A 23853-nucleotide genomic window follows, 5' to 3' on the forward strand; every position below is an offset into this window, starting at 1 on the left:
TTCCAACCACCCACTGGCTGTGTCTGCCTCAATTTCACAACTGTATCATTTTTTCATGCCTAGAATTCAACCTCTCCCCCTCCTGGGAATTCTCACTGTTCCCCTCCCCGATGTCCCCATCTACCCCAGGTCGAAACCCTGGGCATTCCTAATTTCACCTCCTACATCCACAACTCCAACCCCTCCCCAGGTCCAGCATGTGGAGCGGCCTGCTATCCCTCAAGCCCCCGACCCCTGGTATTCTCCACATCTGCCTGAAATGCTGTCCTTTTCCCCAAGCCAAGGTCAAATGGATGGAACTCCCCATCAATAGACACGGATGGTCTTTGGAGGACAGGTTCATTAGGGACCCTCCCTGTTCTATGGCCAGCTCCGTGTGGAGGGTTCCAGCCACAGGCTGATAAAGGTGTCCTTTATCTGGGCACCTCCATGGTGCTACAATTCTGTACATATCCACTGCTCCCTGGCTAGATGCTCCACCCCTGAGAGCAGAACCACATCTCGGCCTCCCCAGCAACCCAGGCACTGCCCGGAGAGGAAGAATAAGGAAGTTCTCTGAAAAAGTCGCACTGAACAAAACAGACCAGCAGCAGGTAGTTAATATTCCTTTCACTGCATATCCGTTCAACTACATTATTTCATAAAGTCCGGGTTGGACCTGTTTGACAACTAGATTTCCAACACAAATCAGCTCTGCAAATTCCAGCAGTCACATGAAGGCAGTTTCTAGAACAAAAAAGATAGCGGGGGGGAAAACCCAGCAGCTAATAAAAAGGACTGAGAATTGCATCAAGAGGGGAGGGGAGGTCGGGCCCAGAAATGCCCAGTCCCTCTCCAACCTAGGAATGGCATTCACCCAGGAGAACTGGCAGAGATGGACCCATGCAGAAATGCCTCAGCATCTAATTAAACATTTTAGACTCCACTGCACACGAGAAGGAAGCCTACGTCCCCCACGGAACCCTGACAAATGAGTCGTTTCCAACCAATCTATCACCATAGCATCTGGGTACCTCAGGAAGATGAAAATAAGACCAATACATAAATGAAAACCAATATACAAACAATCATGTCCCCACACAGGCTTCCACAAAGCCGCAGCCACCTGCCAAGTTCCATCCCCGTCACCGCTTCCTGTAGCCCGGCCTCTGAGTAAGCGCGGTTTAATATAAGATCTAACGACAGAAGGAAATGTCTTCGCTGAAGTCTGCGTCTCCGTTAATGCTCCCGTGCTAAATGTCCACCCCGGAAGCTGGAATGAAATAAGACTGGGACAAACAGGACTTGCTTTATATGCCGCTTCAGCCAAAGAATGTGCTAGAAATAGTTGGGACAGATTGAAGAAACAGGGCAATCTGGCACAGGTGGAGAATTCCATGGTTTCTTGCATGGAAACAGAGCTCTTGAGAGGACCGTCAGGAAGCCGTAGGGAGGACACTCCCACTGCCTGGTAGCTGGTCTCTCTTTGGGCAGCTTCCGCCCGAGGAGGCCTGGGGAGAGTCGATCTGATCACCCAGGACAGCGATTCTCAGGTTAAATCCCATCCAGCACCTGGCAGGGCAGAGAGGGTCCCGAAATCACAGACCTGGCTGCTGGGAGTCTGAACGCTGGGAGCTGGGTTCAGCTTTTCACTTCTTCAATATCTTCTTTTTCCTGAGCATTTGTTACTCCACGGTAAGGCCCAAACAGCAAAGTCAAAAGTCCACTCTGTTAACCAGAAAGCGGCAGAGAGGCCATGGGCAGGAGGGCGATGGTCTTTTGGGAAATCTACTTCTGGACAAGCAAATATTTTCATCCCAGATATTTATGTCCTACCTGCTTCCCACGAAAGGATTTAGGTGGGATGGACAAATACGATGCACCTAACCAGTGTCTCCCTCCTGTGCATCTGTATATGGTGGGAAGTAATTCAGACACATACATTACACTATAAAATTCCTTAAAGCCACAGATTCATCATTGCCTTTTCTTTAGCTCATATAGCCTTCAGTGTCTAACTGGAGCTCAAGAGATAGTCGTTTTCAATGCCTTTTCTTCAAAGTTTTAATAAATCCATGGCTTCTCTTGATCATGTTAACAGTATATGCTCTTCGCTCTGGAAAACTCAGTTTTGAGTCATTTCCCCAGCTCATTTTTTCCTTCTTGATCCTGGCCCAAGTCTGAATAAATAGAGAAAATTTCCAGCCTCTTCCCTAAGTGGGTGAAAGGGAAATAAAGCCAGAAAGGAGACACAGCTGACGTGAAGACAAAACGCAGGAGATGTGTTCGAAATCATGGCTGCACATTAGAACCACCTGGAAGTTTTTAAAAAGCCCAATGCTCAGGCTGCACCCAGGACCAATTAAATCAAGCTCTCCGGAGGAGGAACTCGGGTATAAGTATTTACTAAAATCCCTGAGTTCCAGACCATAATAAAGGTTAGAATCCCTGTTCTAAAGATTCACCAGACCCGTTCTTTTGATACCTACCCAAGACTGATAATTTCTACTTAATTCCATCCCCAAGTGAAAGCGCTTCCTCTAAATTATCACCCACGAGACTTTAGATGATGTAATAGAATGGATGTCAACCGAAGTGGCAGGAGAGCAGGTTTATATCATATATGAGTGTTCGAACTAGCGGCTGCCTTTTCAGTGTCTCCATTCTCTCAGCTATAAAATGAGATTATACTCCATGCCCTGTATGCCACAGGCTGTGCTGAGGATCAACTAAACTCTTAATGGGATGCTAGGGCTTTACTAAAAATACCACACACAAAAGGAGTTTTTGATCTCAGTTTTCTAGGAGGAAGTGGGCATCATCCCAGCCCAACCCCCGCTCCCTTCCAAAGCAGACCCCCCCACCCCCATGGGTTTTTCCTGGGGATTTAAATGCCAGTGGGTGGTACAGAGGCCAGAGAGTCAGAAACCGTTTTTATAATATGCAAGAGGACTTCAGATACCAGGGCTGGAAAACCTGGAACTCTGCTCCCACTGGTGCAGAGTTCAAGAGCACTTTACTGAGAGCACAGAGAATCTTAATATTCTTTAATCTAATTCAGTGCCTAATCACAGGAAATGTCTAATATTGTTTGTCTCCCTCGGCCCCATCTGGACTGACACTACTCTGGTACCATTCTTAGCTACTCAAGGATCAATAACCAGACAGACCTCCTAGCATGATTATAAAGAGGCTATTACCTCTGCAAGTACATCAGTGTGAAGTCTCTGCCTCTTACATAATTATACACCCAAGACCTGTATCTGACACTGCTAGAGAAGTCTCTAGACTGAGCTATTTTTCTGTCTAAAGACAAAGGTTTCTCTATAAAGGGTTTCCTTATACTCCAAAGTAACAACATCGATTATATTTTATAGGCTGCTCTCTAAAACGTCCAGCTCTGAAAGCAGGAAACTAAAGTCTTCTTTCCCCATTGACTCTTATAGTTAAAAACCAAGACCACTCCAGAGCTCTGTAAGGTATGTCATAGACATGGAGAATGGCTTCTGGGAGAGCTGGGAAGGAGACAGATTTGCTGATTTAGGTCAAGAACACAAGTACATAAAAAAACAAAAATGGTGCTGAAATGTCTTCCCAAGAGATCAGCATTGACTTGGCAAAGTTTAGGTTTAACCTCTGAAAAGCTCACTCCAGGAGTGAAAAATGGGGGAGAGGGATCTTAAATAACTAACTGATTGATAGCTTTTATTCAATACCCCACACATTCCAAAGGAGACAAATAAAGTTAAGGATAGACTATGCTATAAAATATTATCTTTCCTCTGCATTGAACTTTACTGAATAAGGGGAAATAAGAGATCAGATCTCACAGAATGAACCTTGGAAATCCTCCATCCATGTGTTTTTAGCTTTCTTCTGGTCAGTAATTCAGTAATGTGGCCTATGTGAACAGTTCTTTTTTTTTTTTTTTTAATGTGGGCATTTACAAATCAAGGTTTAAAAAGTAGTCATTAGGGGCGCCTGGGTGGCTCAGAGGGTTAAAGCCTCTGCCTTCGGCTCAGGTCATGATCCCAGGGTCCTGGGATCGAGCCCCACATCGGGCTCTTTCCTTGGTGGGGAGCCTGCTTCCTCCTCTCTCTGCCTGCCTTTCTGCCTACTTGTCATCTCTCTCTGTCCAATAAATAAATAAAATCTTTAAAAAAAAAATCTTTAAAAAGTAGTTATTAGACTTAAGGTAAGGAGCCCAGAGAAAATATCTGACAGGTCAAATCCTGGGAAGAAAGTGACACTAATGGAGGCTGCTGGAACATCAAGATATTAGCAAATATTTCTTCTAACATCTAAAAAAAAACAGAGGAACAAAAATGCACAAATCATTTAAGACAACATCAACCAAAAATTAGGAGCCTTTGAGAACAGTTGTCTTTACTTAGGATATAAATTCAATACAAAATTATGTTTAATGTACCCAATACCAATCACCAAAAATAAATAAGAATCTTTAAATATCTAAACTACACTAAAATATGTAGATTAAAGTTCATGCACTTGATTCAGGAGCCTTTAGAAACCAACTCAAAGTATTCATTTGTACGTTACATATAACGCTAACTTATAGAAGCTAGATTGAATGGTTTCCTGGCCAAGTACAGGTTAGAAAACCACAAAATAGGAAAAGTAGAAAATAAAGCAGGCAGAATAGGTATCCTGATAGCTACAGAAAGAGGGGAGAAAGACTGCATAAAAGCAGATGAAGCTAGAATCTTAAAAAAGTAGGATTCCCAATGTTTAGCACAAAATTCTTTTTTTTAATGAGTAGACACATGAAGATGTAAAAACAAAAAAATATGGACCAGAAGATAAAACAGTCAATAAATACAGACCCAATGATGGGAACAATTTTAGAAATAGCCAAAAAGACTTTTTGAAAAAGTATTATAAATATGGCTTAGAACTTAAAAAAAATATGGAAACAATAAATGAACACATGGGAAATATCAGAGAAACAAAAACAATGGAAAATATCCAGATGGAAATTCTAGAAGTAAAATACCTGAAATAAAAAATTTGCTGTGTAGTCTTAACAACCAAATGGACACTACAGAAAAGTCCAGTGAACTTGAAGACATGTTCATATAAACTATCTACATCAAAGCACAGAGAGAAAGGCTGAAAAGAAAATGAAGAAACTCAGTGACTTTAAAAAAACATCAAGCAATCTAACTCATATGTAACTGGAGTTCTAAAGGAAAAGGAGATGGACTGGGGCAGAAAAAAATACTGAAGAAATTATGAGCCAAAATTTTTCCAAACTTGATGAAAAATATCAACTCACAGCCCCAAGAAACTCAAAAAAACCCAAGAAAAATAACAACGACATCCACATCTAGGCACATCATAGTTAAATTCCTGAGTATGAAAGATAACATCTTAGTAACATGCAAAGGGAGTGGAAAGATATACGCAGGGGAATATACTCTAACCTCTCATCAGAAACAATAAAAGCTACAAGACAATGGGTCTTTCATTTAAGAAAAATAAAAGTCAACCTAAAATTCTATATCCAGCAAAAATATCCTTTTAAAATGAAGGCAAAATAAACAAAAGCTGCAAGAATTGATCAGCAAACCTACACTACAAGAAATATTAAGAATGTTCCAAAAAAATAGAAATGGAAGGAAAACTTCTAAACTCATTTTATGAGGCCAGCATCACCTTGATCCCAAAACCAGACAAGGATCCCATCAAAAAAGAGAACTACAGACCAATATCCTTGATGAACACAGATGCAAAAATTCTCACCAAAATACTAGCCAATAGGATTCAACAGTACATTAAAAGGATTATTCACCATGACCAAGTGGGATTTATTCCAGGGCTGCAAGGCTGGTTCAACATCCGCAAATCAATCAATGTGATACAACACATTAATAAAAGAAAGAACAAGAACCATATGATACTCTCCATAGATGCTGAAAAAGCATTTGACAAAGTACAGCATCCCTTCCTGATCAAAACTCTTCAAAGTGTAGGGATAGACGGCACATACCTCAATATTATCAAAGCCATCTATGAAAAACCCACCGCAAATATCATTCTCAATGGAGAAAAACTGAAAGCTTTTCCGCTAAGGTCAGGAACACGGCAGGGATGTCCGTTATCACCACTGCTATTCAACATAGTACTAGAAGTTCTAGCCTCAGCAATCAGACAACAAAAGGAAATTAAAGGCATCCAAACTGGCAAAGAAGAAGTCAAACTATCGCTCTTTGCAGATGATATGATACTATATGTGGAAAACCCAAAAGACTCCACTCCAAAACTGCTAGAACTTGTACAGGAATTCAGTAAAGTGTCAGGATATAAAATCAATGCACAGAAATCAGTTGCATTTCTCTACACCAACAACAAGACAGAAGAAAGAGAAATTAAGGAGTCCATCCCATTTACAATTGAACCCAAAACTAAAAGATACCTAGGAATAAACCTAACCAAAGAGACTAGGAATCTATTCACAGAAAACTATAAAGTACTCATGAAAGAAATTGAGGAAGACACAAAGAAATGGAAAAATGTTCCATGCTCCTGGATTGGAAGAATAAATATTGTGAAAATGTCTATGCTACCTAAAGCAATCTACACATTTAATGCAATTCCTATCAAAGTACCATCCATTTTTTTCAAAGAAATGGAACAAATAATCCTAAAATTTATATGGAACCAGAAAAGACCTCGAATAGCCAAAGGAATATTGAAAAAGAAAGCCAAAGTTGGTGGCATCACAATTCCGGACTTCAAGCTCTATTACAAAGCTGTCATCACCAAGACAGTATGGTACTGGCACAAAAACAGACACATAGATCAATGGAACAGAATAGAGAGCCCAGAAATAGACCCTCAACTCTATGGTCAACTCATCTTCGACAAAGCAGGAAAGAATGTCCAATGGAAAAAAGACAGCCTCTTCAATAAATGGTGTTGGGAAAATTGGACAGCCACATGCAGAAAAATGAAATTGGATCATTTCCTTACACCACACACGAAAATAGACTCAAAATGGATGAAGGATCTCAATGTGAGAAAGGAATCCATCAAAATCCTTGAGGAGAACACAGGCAACAACCTCTTCGACCTCAGCCGCAGCAACATCTTCCTAGGAACATCGCCAAAGGTAAGGGAAGCAAGGGCAAAAATGAACTATTGGGATTTTATCAAGATCAAAAGCTTTTGCACAGCAAAGGAAACAGTTCACAAAACCAAAAGACAACTGACAGAATGGGAGAAGATATTTGCAAACGACATATCAGATAAAGGGCTAGTGTCCAAAATCTATAAAGAACTTAGCAAACTCAACACCCAAAGAACAAATAATCCAATCAAGAAATGGGCAGAGGACATGAACAGACATTTCTGCAAAGGAGACATCCAGATGGCCAACAGACACCTGAAAAAGTGCTCCACATCACTCGGCATCAGGTAAATACAAATCAAAACCACAATGAGCTATCACCTCACACCAGTCAGAATGGCTAAAATTAACAAGTCAGGAAATGACAGATGCTGGCGAGGATGAGGAGAAAGGGGAACCCTCCTACACTGTTGGTGGGAATGCAAGCTGGTGCAACCACTCTGGAAAACAGCATGGAGGTTCCTCAAAATGTTGAAAATAGAACTACCCTATGACCCAGCAATTGCACTGCTGGGTATTTACCCTAAAGATCACCCTAAACGTAGTGATCCGAAGGGGCACGTGCACCCGAATGTTTATAGCAGCAATGTCTACAATAGCCAAACTATGGAAAGAACCTAGATGTCCATCAACAGACGAATGGATAAAGAAGATGTGGTATATATACACAATGGAATACTATGCAGCCATCAAAAGAAATGAAATCTTGCCATTTGCGACGACGTGGATGGAACTAGAGGGTATCATGCTTAGCGAAATAAGTCAATCGGAGAAAGACAACTATCATATGATCTCCCTGATATGAGGGAGAGGAGATGCAACATGGGGGGTTAAGGGGGTAGGAGAAGAGTAAATGAAACAAGATGGACTTGGGAGGGAGACAAACCATAAGTGACTCTTAATCTCACAAAACAAACTGAGTGTTGATGGGGGTAGAGGGGTTGGGAGGGGGGTGGGATTATGGACACTGGGGAGGGTATGTTCTATGGTGAGTGCTGTGAAGTGTGTAAACCTGGTGATTCACAGACCTGTACCCCTGGGGATAAAAATATATTATATGTTTATAAAAAATAAAATTAAAAAAAAAAGATATTAAATAAATAAATAAATAAATAAATAAATAAATAGGAAAAAAAAAAGAAATATTAAGAATGTTTTCTCAGGCTGAAGGGGAAATGGTACCAGACAGAAACTCAGACATGCAAGAAGGAATGAAGAACACTATAAATGGTAAGTATGTGTGTGAATAAAAAGACTCTAATTTATTAATTTATCTAAGATAACTGACTGAAGCAAAAAAAGTTACTAATGTATTATGAGGTTTATAATATATGTAGAAGCACACTATATGACAACAACAGAATGAAGATTGAAAGAGGGGAAGTAGACATAAGCAGATTGTCAGACTAGATAAAGAAATTATAAGAAGATAGTGACTTAAGCCCAAAATAAGAAGGAAGGAAATAAAGACAAATGTAAATACTAAAAAAATTTTACTGGATAATTTTTTTAAAATATTTTATTTATTTATTTGAGAGAGAGAGCGAGCACAAGCAGGGGGAGCAGCAGTCAGAGGAGAGGGAGAAGCAGACTCCCCACTGAGCAGGGAGCCCAGTGCAGGGCCAGATCCCAGGATCATGACCTGAGCCACCCAGGTGCCCCTTTAAGGGATATTTTTTTAAAAAGATCAAAAGTCAGTTCCAGAAAAAGATCAGTAAAATTAGTAAACTACTAGCTAAACTATTTTTAAGAATGAAAAAGAGAAAACAATTACCAGTATCAGGAATGAAAGAAGGAGCACCACTACAGGTCCTACAAATGTTAAAAGGAAAAGGAGAATCTTAGGAACAATTTTATGCTAGTAAATTCTACAACTTGGGAGTCTGGGTGGCTCAGTTGTTAAGCATCTGCCTTCTGCTCAGGTCATGATCCCAGGGTCCTAGGATCAAGCCCCGAATTGGGCTCCCTGCTCAGCGGGAAGCCTGTTCTCCTTCCCCACTCCTCCTGCTTGTGTTCCTTCTCCCACTATATCTCTTTCTGTCAAATAAATAAATAAAATATTTTTAAAAGCATTCTACAACTTGGATGAAATAGACAAGTTTCTTGAAAGCAAAATTGACAAAACCAACACAAGAGACAGAAACTCTGAATAGCCCTGTATCTGTTAAGGTAATTGAATTGATAATTTAAAACCTCTCCCTCCCTCCGTCTCTCTCTCTCTCTCTCTCTCTCTCTCTCACACACACACACACACACACACACACACACACACACATCCTCTAAACCTAGATGGCTTTAGTGGTAAATTCTTTTTTTTTTTTTAAGATTTTATTTATTTATTTGACAGACAGAGATCACAAGTAGGCAGAGAGGCAGACAGAGAGAGAGAGGAGGAAGCAGGCTCCCCACTGAGCAGAGAGCTCGATGTGGGGCTTGATCCCAAGACCCTGGGATCATGCCTTGAGCCAAAGGCAGAGGCTTTAACCCACTGAGCCACCCAGGTGCCCTGGTGGTAAGGTCTATAAAATATTTAAGAAGAGGCACCTGGGTGGCTCAGGGGGTTAAAGCCTCTGCCTTTGGCTCAGGTCATGATTTCAGGGTCCTGGGATCAAGACCCACATCAGGCGGGCTCTCTGCTCCATGGGGAGCCTGATTTCCCCTCTCTCTCTCTCTGCCTGCCTCTCTGCCTACTTGTGATCTCTGTCCGTCAAATAAATAAATAAAATCTTTTTAAAAATTTAATAATAATAATAGTGTCCCACAGACTTGTTAAGAAAATAAGAGGACATTTTTCAGTTCATTTTATGAAGTAACATAACGCTGCGCCAAAAAACAGACAAAGCTCTTGTAAGAAAACTACAGACCCATATGCCTCACGAACACAGGTGCAAAAATTCTTAACAAAATATTAGAAAATCAAATGCAATTTTAACATTCTTTTCAAATCATTATCATTCATCATATTAATAGAATTAGAGAGAAAAACAATATGACCATCTCCAGAGATACAGAAAAAGCATTTGACAAAATTTGATCTTATTTCTGATAAAAACTCTCAGCAAACTAGAAATGGGAGGGAACTTCAATCTAATAAAAGGCATCTACCAAAACCCACACCTAACATCAGACTTAACATAAAAGACTTAATGATCCTCCCTTGAGATCAAGAACAAAGAGGTCAGTTCTCACCACTTCTATTTAACCTTGAACCGGAAGTCCTAACCAATTCAATCAAGGAAGACAAAGGAATAAAAGGCATAGACATTGGAAAGCAAGAAGTAAAACTGTCTTGACTGATGGACAACATGATTGTATACCTAATAAATCCTAAAGAATCTACAATAAAAAAAAAAAATTGAATGAATTCAATAAGGTCACATGATATAAAGTCAATATACAAAAATATCTTACATTTGTATGTACTGGCAACAAAAATTTAAAAATAAAAATTTATTTATTTATTTTTAAATATTTTTAGTTATTTGACAGAGACAGAGTGAGTGAGCACAAGCAGGGGGAATGGCAGGCAGAGGAGAGGGAGAAGCAGGCTCCCTGCTGAGCAGAGAGCCTGATGTGGGGTTCAATCCCAGGACCCTGGGATCATGATCTGAATCAAAGGCAGATGCTTAACAACTGAGCCACCCAGGTGCCCCTAAAAATAAAAATTTAAAGATTACCATTTATAACAGTATAAAAATGAGAAAATACTTAGAAACACAGTTAATAAAAGATGTTCAAGTCCTCCACATTGAAAACTACAAAACACTGTTCGGAGAAGTTAAAGAAAATCTAAATAGATGGAAAGAGATACCACATTCATGGATCAAAGACCCAATACGGTTAAGGTATCAGTTCTCCGCAATTTGACTTACTGGTTCAAAGCAAACCCCATCAAACTCCCAACAGGATTTTTCACAGAAACTGACAATCTTGTTCTAAAATGTATGCAGAAATGCAAAGGACCGATAATAGCCAAAGCAATTTTGAAAAAGCAACTTAAAGATAGAAGACCTGGTTTTAAGAGTTATTATAAAGCTACAGCATCAAGATAGTATGCATTGGTATAAAGATAAATCCGTAGACGAGTCCAGAAACAGAACCATATATATATATATATATATATATATATATATATACACACACACACACACAAACAGAACCATATATATATATACACACACACACACACACACACACACACACACACACATCTATATGATAAATCTAACATGGCATCAAAGCAATTCAAGGGGAAAAGGAAAGACTTTTCAAGAAGTACTAAACAACTGAACATCTAAATGTAAAATAATGACTCTGGACTCCTATCTTACCCCACATACAAAAATTCATTTGAAGTAGAGGGTAGACTTCAATGTAAAAACTAAAATGATCAAGCTTCTGGAATAGGAGACTATTTTCATAACAATGTGGAAGGCAAACTTTTTTTTCTAAGTAGACACAGAAAGCACTAACCATAAGAGAAAATACTGATACACTGACTTCATCAAAATTTAAAACTTCTGCTCTTTGAATGCTACCCCTAAGGAAATGCAAGGACAAACCATAGACTGGAAGCAAATATTTATAAAATGTTTATCTGACAACGGACTTATATCCAGAATATGTAAAGAACTTCTATATTCAGTAAGATGATAAAGAGCCCAATTTTTTAATTAAAAAAGGGCATAAGATTTGGACACTTAAAGATATAGAAACAGTAAATAAAACTCATGAAAAGATGTTCAATACCAACAGTAAACAGGGAATCAAAAATTAAAACGATATTACTATATATCATACAGAATGGCTAAACAAAAAGGTGGACAATAACAAGCGTTGACAAAGATGCAGAATTCTCACACGCTGCTGGCGGAGGTATAAAATGGCCTTAACTACTTGGGGAAAGTGTCTCCAAGTTTTCTTATAAAGTTAAACAAATGTCTACTCTATGAACAGCAATTCTACTACATATTTAGAGAAATGGAAACATATCTATACAAAGACTTGTACATAAAATATTCATAGCAGCTTTGTTCATAACAGTCAAACACTGGAAACAACCAAAAAGTCCACAACAGGTGACAGAGAAACAAACTGCAGTGTATTCATGCAACAGAATGTATCTTGATAATAAAAAGGAATGAAGGAGGCATTCACACATGGATGAATTTCAAAAACATCCTTGGTGAAAGAAGCCTTGAGCAAAAGGGCATATGTTGTAGTACTCCAAAGTTTCAGAACAGGCAAAACGCATCTCCAGTGACAAACTGAAACAGGAGATGGGAGGTGGATGGTGGAGGACTGCCTGGGAAGGAGCAGAGGGATCTTTCTGAGGTGATGGAAATGATCCGTATTTCCACGTGGGCTTTGCAATGGTTTTCCGCATTTGTTACAATTCCGCCAACTGTATACTTAAGATCTGTGTATTTTGCTGTATGGAAACTATACTTAAATAAATAGTGTCTGCCTCGTGGGATTGTTGTAAAAAAACAAACACAAGGGACAGGAATTGAGAGGCTGACAGACTTATCTAGACCACTCAGCGGGCCCCACAGAACACTGCTGTACCCGCATGGTGGATTTTTTGGTGAGCGCCGCATCGTGGCGGAGGTGGAAGGAGGAAAGAGAAACCTCCTGTTATTCAGGTGCTGGAAATGGCTGCTATTTCGTGAAAACGACTTGCCTGTAACATTCACCTGTGGAGCAGCTGATACCCAGAGCATGCCAGATAAAAGCACTATTGCTCATCGAAGAAGGAGAACATGAATCGGTATGTCGAAGTTTCTTCTGTAAAAGTTATCACTAACAGTGCTGCCCTAAAACAGATGGACAACTGCCCTTGTCTTAGCCTTTAATTAATGAAAATGCAGAGTTAAGAGACATAACTCAGACCTCCTTGTGAGTAAGAGCTCTTCCGACTGCCTGCCTGCCTGCCAGCTAAGTTTGGGGAGCTCTCAGCCCAAATCTTAGAAAACAGCCTTTTCAGGGAAGAAAACACCTACACCTGGGCCACCACACACTGAGCCCATAGCTATAGGCTGGGGGCTCCACGGCGTCTGTTCTCTTTGAGGGTGGAGATGGCAGAACGGTATAACTTACAGGGATCTGTGACTGTGACTTACAGTGATCTCAGCCACATCCACTCCGCATTTAAAAGAACCAAAACTGGGGCACCCGGCTGGCTCCATCAGAGGAACATGTGACCGTCAATCTCCGGGGTGCTGAGTTCAAGCCCCACATTGTGTGTGGCACCTACTTAAAAAAAAAATTAAAAAATAAAAGAACCAAAACCATGCTGCTTAAGCTATTAACTAGCCTCTAGAGATGAGGTGGGGGAAAAGAGGGATTTAGGCTCTTGCTTCCTCAGACTTCTTTTGAGGAGTCCCCAGTTTGGTGTCCTGTCATCATCTGCTATGAGAATTCAGAGCTAAAAAAACATCTGCTCTTTCTTTTCCCCAAATCATGCAAACAGTTGTGTGTAAGACCTTGGCCATGCGGTAGTCAGAAGTCAAGAACCAGACCTTGCTGTTTAAATGAGCCTGGTCTTTCTGGCCTGCGGTATACGGACTAGAATAATAATAATCTTTGATTCACAACACTCATCTCTGCTTCATGCAGGGTCCCTCTTTTATTTTATTTCTTATTTATTTATTTTTTAGAGAGGGTAGGGGTGAGGAAGAAGGAGAGCGAGAGAATCCCAGGCAGTCTCCATAACCAGGGCAGAGCCTGACAAGGGGCTCCATCTCACCACCCTGCGATCATGATCTGAGCCGAAATCAGAGTCAGATGCCTAACCAACTGAGCCACCAAGGTGCCTGTGGTCTCTCTTTTAAAGTAATGGAGTAAATACCCGTGAATTCACCAGAGACAACTACTCTCCTGAATCTTGTCCACTACTTCCTTGCTAAGGCTTTCCTGACCGGGCCAATGAAAGCAAGGCAGGGAGAGAGTTTCTTAAAGCTCCTACCCCCTACCTTAACACAGACTCAACTTAGGGTACAGGAAGACCAGAGGCAATACCCACAAGACCAGGTGCCCACTGAGATAATCAAACTGCTTCCCTGAATGGGACTTTCCAATTTGTGAACCTGATTTATTTTTTTCAATAAGAGAAAAGATGTAAGTCCCTTTGAGCAAAGTATGCCTGATATATATCACAATATTTATTTTTGGTAGAGTAATGGATCAGTCTATGGGGAAAGCTAGAGAAAAAGCATTTCTTGAGCTCGGATGTAAATCAGTCACTCTGAAAACCGCAGAGGAATCTATATTCTTACCCCTCTGCTAACTACAGTGTGAAATAAACTGACTTTTAAAAGTCACTGTTTCTAGACCTAACACTAACAACAGAGTTAAGGATGTGAGGCCCGAAAGGCAATTGCTTGTGGAATGTCTGCACCTGATTCCCCCAAATGTTAACACAACTCAAAATGAAAGAAGAGATGACCAATCTGCAGGTTAAACTTGTAGAGTGGGGCGGGGCAGGGGGCGGGCGCAATTTCTAAACTTTATACGCGGTACTCCATTCCAAACTCCATTCCAAGGAAGAAGGCTGAGGTGCAGCTGGGCTCAGGATGGAAGGGTCTCCCAAGGGACCCGTCCAGTTATTACAGGCCAGTCTTCCTATCTACATTAAATGTATCATAGAGCAGGACAAGAGTGAAACTGAAGGAGAAGGGGAGAAAAAGATCTTCGATGAATCGGCAACTTAAACCGAGCTCTTCAAAGGAAAGCTATTTAAATCTAAGGTGTTCCTAATATTAATTATCCTGAACATCTCACAGGCTCAGATTCACATGCTACAAAGAACACAAAGCCTTTTAATTTTCCTACCTGTCCATGGCACTAGCGGTGATAAATCAGATATACAGAGAAACCACACATGACTAACGAACCAGCCCATTAATGGCAAGCAAAGATCATCTGCCAAGACAACTTACTCAGACATAGTCACGTATCATAACCAGCAATATCCTGCAGGCTTAAGGCAGCAGGGCATAGAAAGCAAGAGCTGGGGCACTCCCTGCCAAGTCTCAGGCACCACAGGGCGACTCGGGCATCCTCCAGATGCCTGCTATCCAGGCATGAAAAGATTTTACTCATGGCTGCCACCTCCCTACTCCCTTCCAGGTAGACTTGCACTTGGAATAATACCGCAACTGAGTCCCCAACCTTGCTACAGCCCTTCCTCTGACACTTAGAACTCCGGGTACCTTCAGGAAGAAGACCCAGCCTCTGTCACCAGCAACTTCAGCTGTTAGCTTACAGATCTTCACTACAGACACTCATTCAAGTAACTGAGCTCCAACTAGGTGTCTGACACTTTTCTAGGTGGTTGGGCAGAACCATAAACAAACCAGTAAATGGGTGGGAGTTAGGAAAAGAGTAGAGTTCCCTAAATGCCAGTCCCTTTGTTTTACCAGGAAAACGGGCCCAGTGACTGGAATTTTTCTTTGAGGTCAGAGTTGATGGTGTGGCTAGGACTTGAACCCAGGTTGGATTCTTAGCAGGACTGCCACATACAGTGGTGCACAGGGATGGGGATGGAAATTCAACCCATATTCTGCCAGGGGCAGCCTCATTCCAGTACTATATTCTCAATGTCCCAGACTGCTCAATTCCCCGTAACAAAACGCCCTTCACTGGAAGGGACAACTGAGGTTCTCCAGGTCAGCTATCAACCATCGAGGACCCAGGAGAGTCTGAATCCTTTCACTGGGATGTAACCCTAACAAGCTATACACTCCCAGCTCTTGTCATGAGTGAGAAGAGTCTGCTGAACTTGAATCTGTAAGAAATCCACCAATGGCAAAGGTCCCCTATAATTAATAATCATGACAATAATTTCCTATGTTATCATCAGATCTGAAAGGGAAGGCTGCTAGCAAGCTGTTTTACATTCTCGCCAACTCCTTTACTCTTCATGATCCCAATATGATGATCTGTCATGGTTCAATCCCGTCTCTAAAGTTCCATATGGATGATGGGAGTAATTAATCAACTGTATGAATATCTACTCTTGACTAAGTGCCAGGGATACAACAGTGAATACCACCACCATTGTCAACAACAACACACCATTGTCTCTGACTTCATGGAACTAATACCGTTGAATACAGAGCTGGGAAAAGCCCAGTTGCTAAGGAGTCCCTGACCAGACTGGCAGCTGCTTGGGGCAGGTCTGGGAGCAAGAGTGTACGTGACCACCCTATTCTCCCCTCCCTCACTCCATTTTACAGAAGGAAAAATAAGGTCCAGGGATGAGAGCAGGTGGCTTGCCCAAAGTCAGACAGTTGATAACTGAGCTGGGACTTGAACCCACAGTCTCTGGCCTTCCCCTTTCGATCACACTGCCTCCTCCAAGGTTCCAAGGCTGCAAAGTGAGAAGAAATAGTTGGTCCTACTGACAGAATTTTTCCTGATGTATGTTCACCCAGAACATGCAGCTTCAACCCATCTTATCAGCACAGACCTCATGCCCATGTTCATCTCTCAAATCAGAATGTTTATAAATATAATTCATTGATCTAGAGCCCAGGTGTCCAGTCTTCATTCACTCTCATTTATCACCCTCTCTGGATCTCTCTTGACGTTTACTTTCACTTTAAAAACCTCATCTTATAAGAACAGAGCCCTTTTTATCTGATGCGAGCTCCCCCTCTGCTCCTGGGGTCTAATCAATCCATGTCTGGAAATAAACAAGCCAGAGAGGGAAGCAACAGTCCCTTTTATGAAAACAGGCACCTTTCTAAAATGATCTACCCCCGGGCATGGCACAGATAGAAATTTAAATGAGAAGGAAATAAAGACATCCTCCAGCTATAGTCCTATGCATTCCTTATCAGGCAGGACGCCAGGGAAGGCAACTCTGTATTAACACCTAAACCAAAAACTCTGCCTCGCATTTTTCAGGTTGCTTGGAAAGGCGGGGGGTCCAAACTCAAGGAGCCTGAAGAGACAATAGGCTTTGAAATATAATAGTGTATATAGTTCAGCCTCCTCCATTCTGAGGAATTGAAGGTCTCCAAGATACTAAGAGAGGGCTCATTGAACACCAATTGCAGGTAAACGCAAGCAGGCCTCCAGCTACTACCAGGGGTGCTCAGAGATGCCAGGCTGAATGATCCAGACATCTGGCAACCAGCGCAGCCCTTCACCCACCATGTTATCTTACCACCCCCTACACAGCAGCATCTCCACACCTCCCACCACCCCCTAGCTGCTACAGCCTGCAGCAGCAGCCTCGGCCAGCAAGGGAGGCTGTCTGTGTATGGAGGGGCAGAACCAAGTCCTCCCTAGCAAGCCCACTCTTCCTACCATGGTTCCCAACCCCAAGCTTTCAGAAATAGGTCACAGATCTAGATGCAAACGCAGAAAGCCCCTCTTCTGAAGAGGACAGTAGCTAATTCTTAATTGTTTGGGGGATCCTTTTGAAAAGATGATGGCAGCTCTGGACACCCCATGGGAAACTGCGTGCATGCAGTTTATACATAATTTCACTGGGGGTGACTGCCCTCTGGGGAGGTATAAAAAGGCAGAAAGGGCGAATGTGCTCAGAGCCAGCTTTGAGCAAGGGAGCTGTAGGTGGTTCAGGTAAGTAATCAAAAACACAGTTCGTAACCAAAAAGGGAGCAATGATGTCCCTTTCTTAGCTACTGCAAGTTCCAGCCTTCAATTAATCTTTGACATTTCAACAAGAATTTGGAAACCGAGAGTGCACACATGCACAAAACAGGGACTCGTCTTTGTGGCTTCTGATCTTGACGTCACAAAATGACCTGTCATTGCTAGTTAAGATAGAGTCTCCCAACAGGGCTTATCACAGAAGGGCTGGGTACCAACAGAGGTAAGAAGTAAGGCAGAGGTGAACACTGGGATGGGGGATAGTCCCAGACAAGGAGAGAGGGATAGCTAAGCTCTCCGTTGGCTCTGAGTAGATCCTGGCAGGTCAGGTCCCGACCCTTGCTGCCAGCTCCCCTTGGAAGTCAGGCCGTCTGACTCCTTTGCAGCAAACCACGAAGTCCAGACGGAAACAGCCCTTTCCTTCTGGGTCCATGGGGAGTGGGGGATGCATCCTCTCATTTCTAGGGAGGAGACCCTAGCCCACAGCTTGCCCACAGCCCCCTCGTGGCCTGGGGGTGTCACTGCAGCCCCCTCTGCATTGCTGGGCAAAAACCTCAGGGAGGCAGCTCTAATAGTGGTAGAGCAGAATATTTAGTTACCAGACGTGGCTAGGCAACAATCTTCAAGCCATGGTGAGGCTGCGTTTGCTTTTCGTTTCTTAAACTAAGACCAAGATTGACACTCAAAGTGATCCTTCTAAACCCCTCCCTGGTACAGTCCCTATGGGGAACAAGTCCAGGACCTGCTTCATTAAGCCAATAACCTCGGAGCTTCTGTAACATCACCACCGCCCTCTTGATCACTCCTTCCTACATCACATGCCCTTATGTAGAAGTGTTTCAAAGCTCAACAGAAATAGTTAGCAAAAATGCACAACACCCTCTGGTTTGTAGGTTGCTGGCTAGATTACAAAATACTTGCAAAATACCACCCCCCCTCATTCCCATATCCTGGATTTCCAGGTAGCAGATCCTGTTTGGGGTTTGGGGGAAGTCAGGGCTTAAGGACATACAGTGAGAAAGAATGCAGCCCTTGGCCCCATGGCAGGCGGAGTGGGTGTCCATTAATGAAGCTAACTAGCAACTCCACAAAGGGACAGAGTGTAGCCCATCCGGGTTGGGGACTTGGCTGAAAAGACCAGATTCAGGGTGGGGGAGAGTCGACCCAGTGGTTCAGCTCCCATCTGTCAGAGGTGGGGATGATTAACTAAACCCAGCAGTGGGAAAGTGCCCACTGAGGAGAAGGTGGAAAGTTTGGGAGGAGAGAGGAGGGTGCAGTGTCCCGTGAGGGCCTAGAGCAGTAGTCTAGGGACAAGAAGTGACTGGGGAAAAACAGACGCAAGCACGGAGGGTCTTCTCCTTTTCCGGGGGAGGAGAGTCCTTACCTCCTTGATTTTCTCCCGCTGGGCTCGAACTAGGCTCTGCGGCTCCTTAGTCTCATCTGCCCTGGTCCCCAGGACCGGGTGGCGGAGGCGGCTCCGGAACGCGTTGAAGTCAAAGCTAAACGGGATGCCCCCCTCCTGGGGTCTGAGGGCCGTGCTGCCGCTGCTCCTGGCCGCCGTGGCCATTTCCCGAGTCCCGGTGGGGTGGGTGCGCCGCAGCCACACTTTCCGGCGGCGGGTACTGGCTTGGCTGCTGGCGTCGTCCTCACCGGGGGCTGGCACGGCGGGGGCCGGGTTGGGAGGCGACTCCCGCTCACCGGCCAGAGGGTGGCCGGCGATATCGGCCACTACCTCCAAGCCAGGCTGCTGGGTCCGGGGGGCTAGGAAGAGGCGCTTGAGGCGAGAGGAGTTGGGCAGCAGGAAGAGGGCCCCGAAGCACAGGGTGATGAGGCCCGAGAGGAAGAGAAGGAAGAGGAACTTCTGCGGCAGCCGCAGCCCCCACGGGGAGGCCGGGACGAAGACCGGCACTTTCCTCATGAGCATCGTGGCCTGGCCCCGGGCTGGGGCCGGTCAGCTCCGGCCAGGCCCCCGAGGCCCTCCGAATGTAGGCACTGGCCAGCCGGGGTTCGTTGCGGGGAGGTCGTCGAGGGGCGCCGCCCGGGGTCGGCGGGGTCCCTGGGAGTTTCGCCGCTTCGGGGGCTGCCCCTGAAGTTCAGGGAGTTTGGGGCGAATGCCCCAGCGCCGAGGCGGAGGCGCAACGAATCTCGGCGGGGCCCGGGCGCGCCGGGCGGCACGGCTCGGGGCCCGGGCCCGCGAGGGTCGGCCGCGCGCCGCAGCCTTCTCTCCGGCCGCCGCGCAGCCCCTCCTCGCAGCGGCCGGAGCCCGCAGGGCCCGCGCCTTCCCGCGCAACGGCCGCCGCCGGGGCCGTCACATGTCGTCCGCGGCGCCCAGGCAGTCCGCGTGGAGGGGCGCCGGCAGGCCTCGTCCCCGCGCGGAGCCGCTCGCAGCCCCTCGCCCCAAAGTTTCAGCCGCAGAAGCAGTTTCCAGAAGGGGCCGACTCAGGGTGCGAGGCGGTGGCGGAGCTGGAGTGTCAGCGCCGCTGCGAGAGCGCGCCGACCCTGCGGTCGCGACAGCCCCCGGCTCGGCTATCGGGACACGTCCACAACTTTGCTCCGCCACGGAGCGGACGCGGGGCAGCGGGAGCAGGCACTTCTGAGCCCTCTGGGCGGGGGGCTTCCTGGGCTCCCGGGAGCTGAGGGATGCCCGAGCCGCGGTCCGGAGCCGGGCGCCGTCCGCGACCAGCCGCGGCAGGGCGGCTGCAGCTGCGCCCGGGAGTGCGGACTTCCGCCCCGCCAACTCGGTAGGGCTCGGCAACCCGCGGGGATCACCTGTTCCCGGCCCCTGCCGGCTCCGCGGAGCGCGCAGCCCCGGCTGCACCTCTCCCGTTGCAGCTGGCGTCCTCTCAGCGGCCGCTCCAGACGGGCCGTTGCCGCCGCGGCAGGCTGAGCCGCCGCCGCCGCCGAGCCTGCGCCCCACACGCGCGTACACCCGCCCGGACGCCTCCGCCGCCGCCGCCGCAGCTCCGCTTTCACTGAGACAGCGCCCGCGGCCCCGCCTCCCTCCGGGCCACGCCCTCTGGCCACGCCCACTGCGCGCGCCCCGCGGTCCACCTCCGCCGCGGCGCCGCAGCCAGGCCAATGGCCTCGCGTCGGTGGGTAGAGAGCGCGGGGCCTAAGCGCGGGTGGGGAGAGGCAAGGGGACTTCAAGCCACGCCCCCTCCCTCAAGTGGCCAGCGCCGCGCACACTCCCCCCATCCCACCAGCACCAATGGTCCAGCTGCGCGGAGTTGGCGAGGGCGGGGTGGAGAGCGCAGCGAGGTCATTGGCTGCCTCGGAGGGATCCCCGTTGGGCTGCAGTCGCCCATTGGTTAGTGGCCAGCGTTCGCTGGACCGGGAGCAACCGCGAGGCCCCCTTGCCGCCCCCCCCCACCCGCTCCGCTAGGGTCGTTGGCCTACGGGTGGGGGCAGGAGACCCGGCTAGTCTGAAGGGCTCTGGCCATTGTTCATGAACCGCTGTCACCCCTCTGTGCCAGTCCAGGATTGGCAGGGAGCTGGGGGCCTGCCCAGGGGTCCCCAGAGCTTCTGCAGAAGCCGTGGTGGTGCTGCTGTGCCAGGCTAAGGAAAAGGTGGCTGGAGCCAAGCCGGGGAGCAGTAGCCGCTGTTGGACCAGGCTAAGGCAGTGTTTCCACTGGACCCCCACCAACCAGCTCTGCCTTCCTTTTCCCACAGCCCCAAACTGGACTAGGGTCCCTGGGTGGGGGAGGGAGAGAAGCGAGGTGAGGGCAGAGAAGAGAGAACCCTGGTCCTGTGTGCAGACCACACGCATCATGTGACATGCATACCTAGATGCCCCCGTGTTTCTGTGCACATGTGTGCTCCTATGCATAGATACATATGCGCTCGGGGATTGAATGTGAGTGAGTACCTGCACACATACACTTAATTTAGGTACGGACATCAGGTGATTACACCGGAGCATTCATAGACATCTAAACGTATCAGTACGAATATTGACTTGTGTACACACATACCCACTGACCCACAACAGGCCAAAAACATGCACACGTACCCACTGCCAGCCATATATTCCCAGACCTGTGTGCGTCTCGACTTTAAGGCCCTCTCTCACACCTTCCTCCTTGGACTTAAGCCTCTCTGTGCTTTCCCTTCCTGTTAAAGCTAACCCAGGGCAAAGCAACATTGTGCTGTCTAGGTCTTTCATGCAAAACACTTTATAGAGACAAATAACAGCAGAGGGAGAGACAAATTAAGAGGTGTAATAGGCAAGAGGGAAAATATCTGCTTTCAGCTGCAATTTAAAATGAAATGCAGCGTTGACGAGACAGAAAATACTGCAGGGAGGCCTTTACGGTTAGAAGAAGCAGCCCAGGCGGGCTCTCACCTCATAAATCTTGCTTCTTCCCTGAGGCCTGCTAGGATGGGCCACTGGGACTCAGACATCCTTCTCCCTCTGGCAAGCCACTGACAGCAGACCCTACCCTGATAGTAAAAGACTGCTCTGGGTAACAGGTGCAAATACGTTGGCGACTGGAGACGGATAGTCCCACCCAACCCAGCAAGTTGCACCTAGCTTGAATGTAAAATTCTAATTCAGATGTTTCAATCCTTCATTAGTTTGATTGGCAGGAGTCAGTTCCCTGGAACCAGCTGTGAACATCAGAGTCAAACATGGGATCCCCTTAGATTCGGGAACCCAGACACGTGGCCTGGCCTGGCCCTATTCCCAGTGCCCAAGCATCCCCTCGCTGGGTCCCACCCCGGGAAGAGGCAGGCTTGTCTTTGGAGAACCAGGAGCCCAGCATTCCTTGGAGGCACCCCGTTGTTCCACGTTGCGAGTATAAGGGAATCACTGTTCAGTCCCCTGAGAAGGTAGGATCCAGCGGGAAGGGGAGGAAGGCAAGGCTGAGTCTTGGAAGGGTACGTCTGTTTGAACTGGATGCTCAGGGGGATTGCGACACCTGGACCAGCCTCTCATATCTGGTGAGCCGGGCTAGAAAGCGGAGCTGCAGCAAAACTGGCACATTCCACAGACCCAGGCTACAAAAACCAAAACCCAGAGAGATCAAATCCATTTCAGATTGATGTCATGTTGGTGGTTACACTGAGTTGGTAACTTTTTCACTTTCCCTCAAGAGCTCACTGAAACCCTGTGGGCCCCTATCCCAGCTTCTGTAGACCTCACACATACCTTGACTTTTTTATCACTGGGTTTTTCTATTTATATACAGTCCCGAAGCAGACAGTGCCTCACGACAGGGACCATGGCTTGTTCATCTCTCTAACCGCCCTAGGTCTTAATTACAATGCCTTGCACATCGGCACTGTGTTTGTTGAATAATCAATGAACGAATGAGTGTGTGGGTGCCCATTTCACAGATGAGGAAATTGAGGCTCAGGAAAGGGAATAATAATGAACTAACATTTTCTGTGTGCCAAATATATATTGCTTTGTTTACTTTTCAGAACACTCTTATGTGGTGGATTTTATTTATAGCCTCATTTTATAGATAAGAAGACTAAGGCTAGAGAGGTATAGGCTAAGTTAACAAGTATCTTTCTCAGTTTAATTTAGAAATTCAAATGGGGCGGGGAAACAGAAATGAAAAGGCATTTAAAAAATCTGTTCTGTCAACAAACTTTTATTGAACTTAGATGCTAGGTATTTCACTAGTCTCAGGTTGGACACAAATATGGACAAAGCATGGTCCCTGCCATTATTTATTCATTTATTCAATAAAGATCTATTTATTGAAGGGTGCCTGGGTGGCTCAACCACCCACTTAACCTGGATGGCTAAGTGTCTGCCTTCAGCTCAGTTCATGATCCCAGGTCCTGGGCTCAAGCCCCATATCCGGCAACCTGCTCAGCAGGAAGTCTGCTTCGCCCTCTAACCCTCCCCCTGACTCAAGCTCTCTTTTTGACTCTCCCTCTCTCAAATAAATAAATAACATCTTTTTTTTTAAGATGTTACTTATTTATTTGACAGACAGACATCACAAGTAGGCAGAGAGGCAGGCAGAGAGAGAGGGGGAAGCAGGCTCCCTGCTAAGCAGAGAGCCCGATGCAAGGCTCAATCCCAGGACCCTGAGATCATGACCCAAGCCGAAGGCAGAGGCTTAACCCACGGAGCCACCCAGGTG

General features: G+C 45.7%; 1 protein-coding gene across 1 annotated transcript in view; it reads right to left on the bottom strand.

Annotated features, from left to right (window-relative positions):
- MAN1C1 (mannosidase alpha class 1C member 1) overlaps window positions 1-19694 on the bottom strand; it is a 139763-nt gene extending 120069 nt beyond the window's left edge. Inside the window, exon 1 of the mRNA XM_047726773.1 lies at window positions 19137-19694. Within this exon, the coding sequence (XP_047582729.1) occupies window positions 19137-19676 (540 nt within the window). The 5' untranslated portion in view covers window positions 19677-19694. The remainder of the gene's footprint in view (window positions 1-19136) is intronic.
- Window positions 19695-23853: the final 4159 nt, after the last annotated feature.

This window comes from Lutra lutra, chromosome 4 (assembly GCF_902655055.1).
Source record: "Lutra lutra chromosome 4, mLutLut1.2, whole genome shotgun sequence".
In the NCBI taxonomy this organism is placed as follows: domain Eukaryota; kingdom Metazoa; phylum Chordata; class Mammalia; order Carnivora; family Mustelidae; genus Lutra; species Lutra lutra.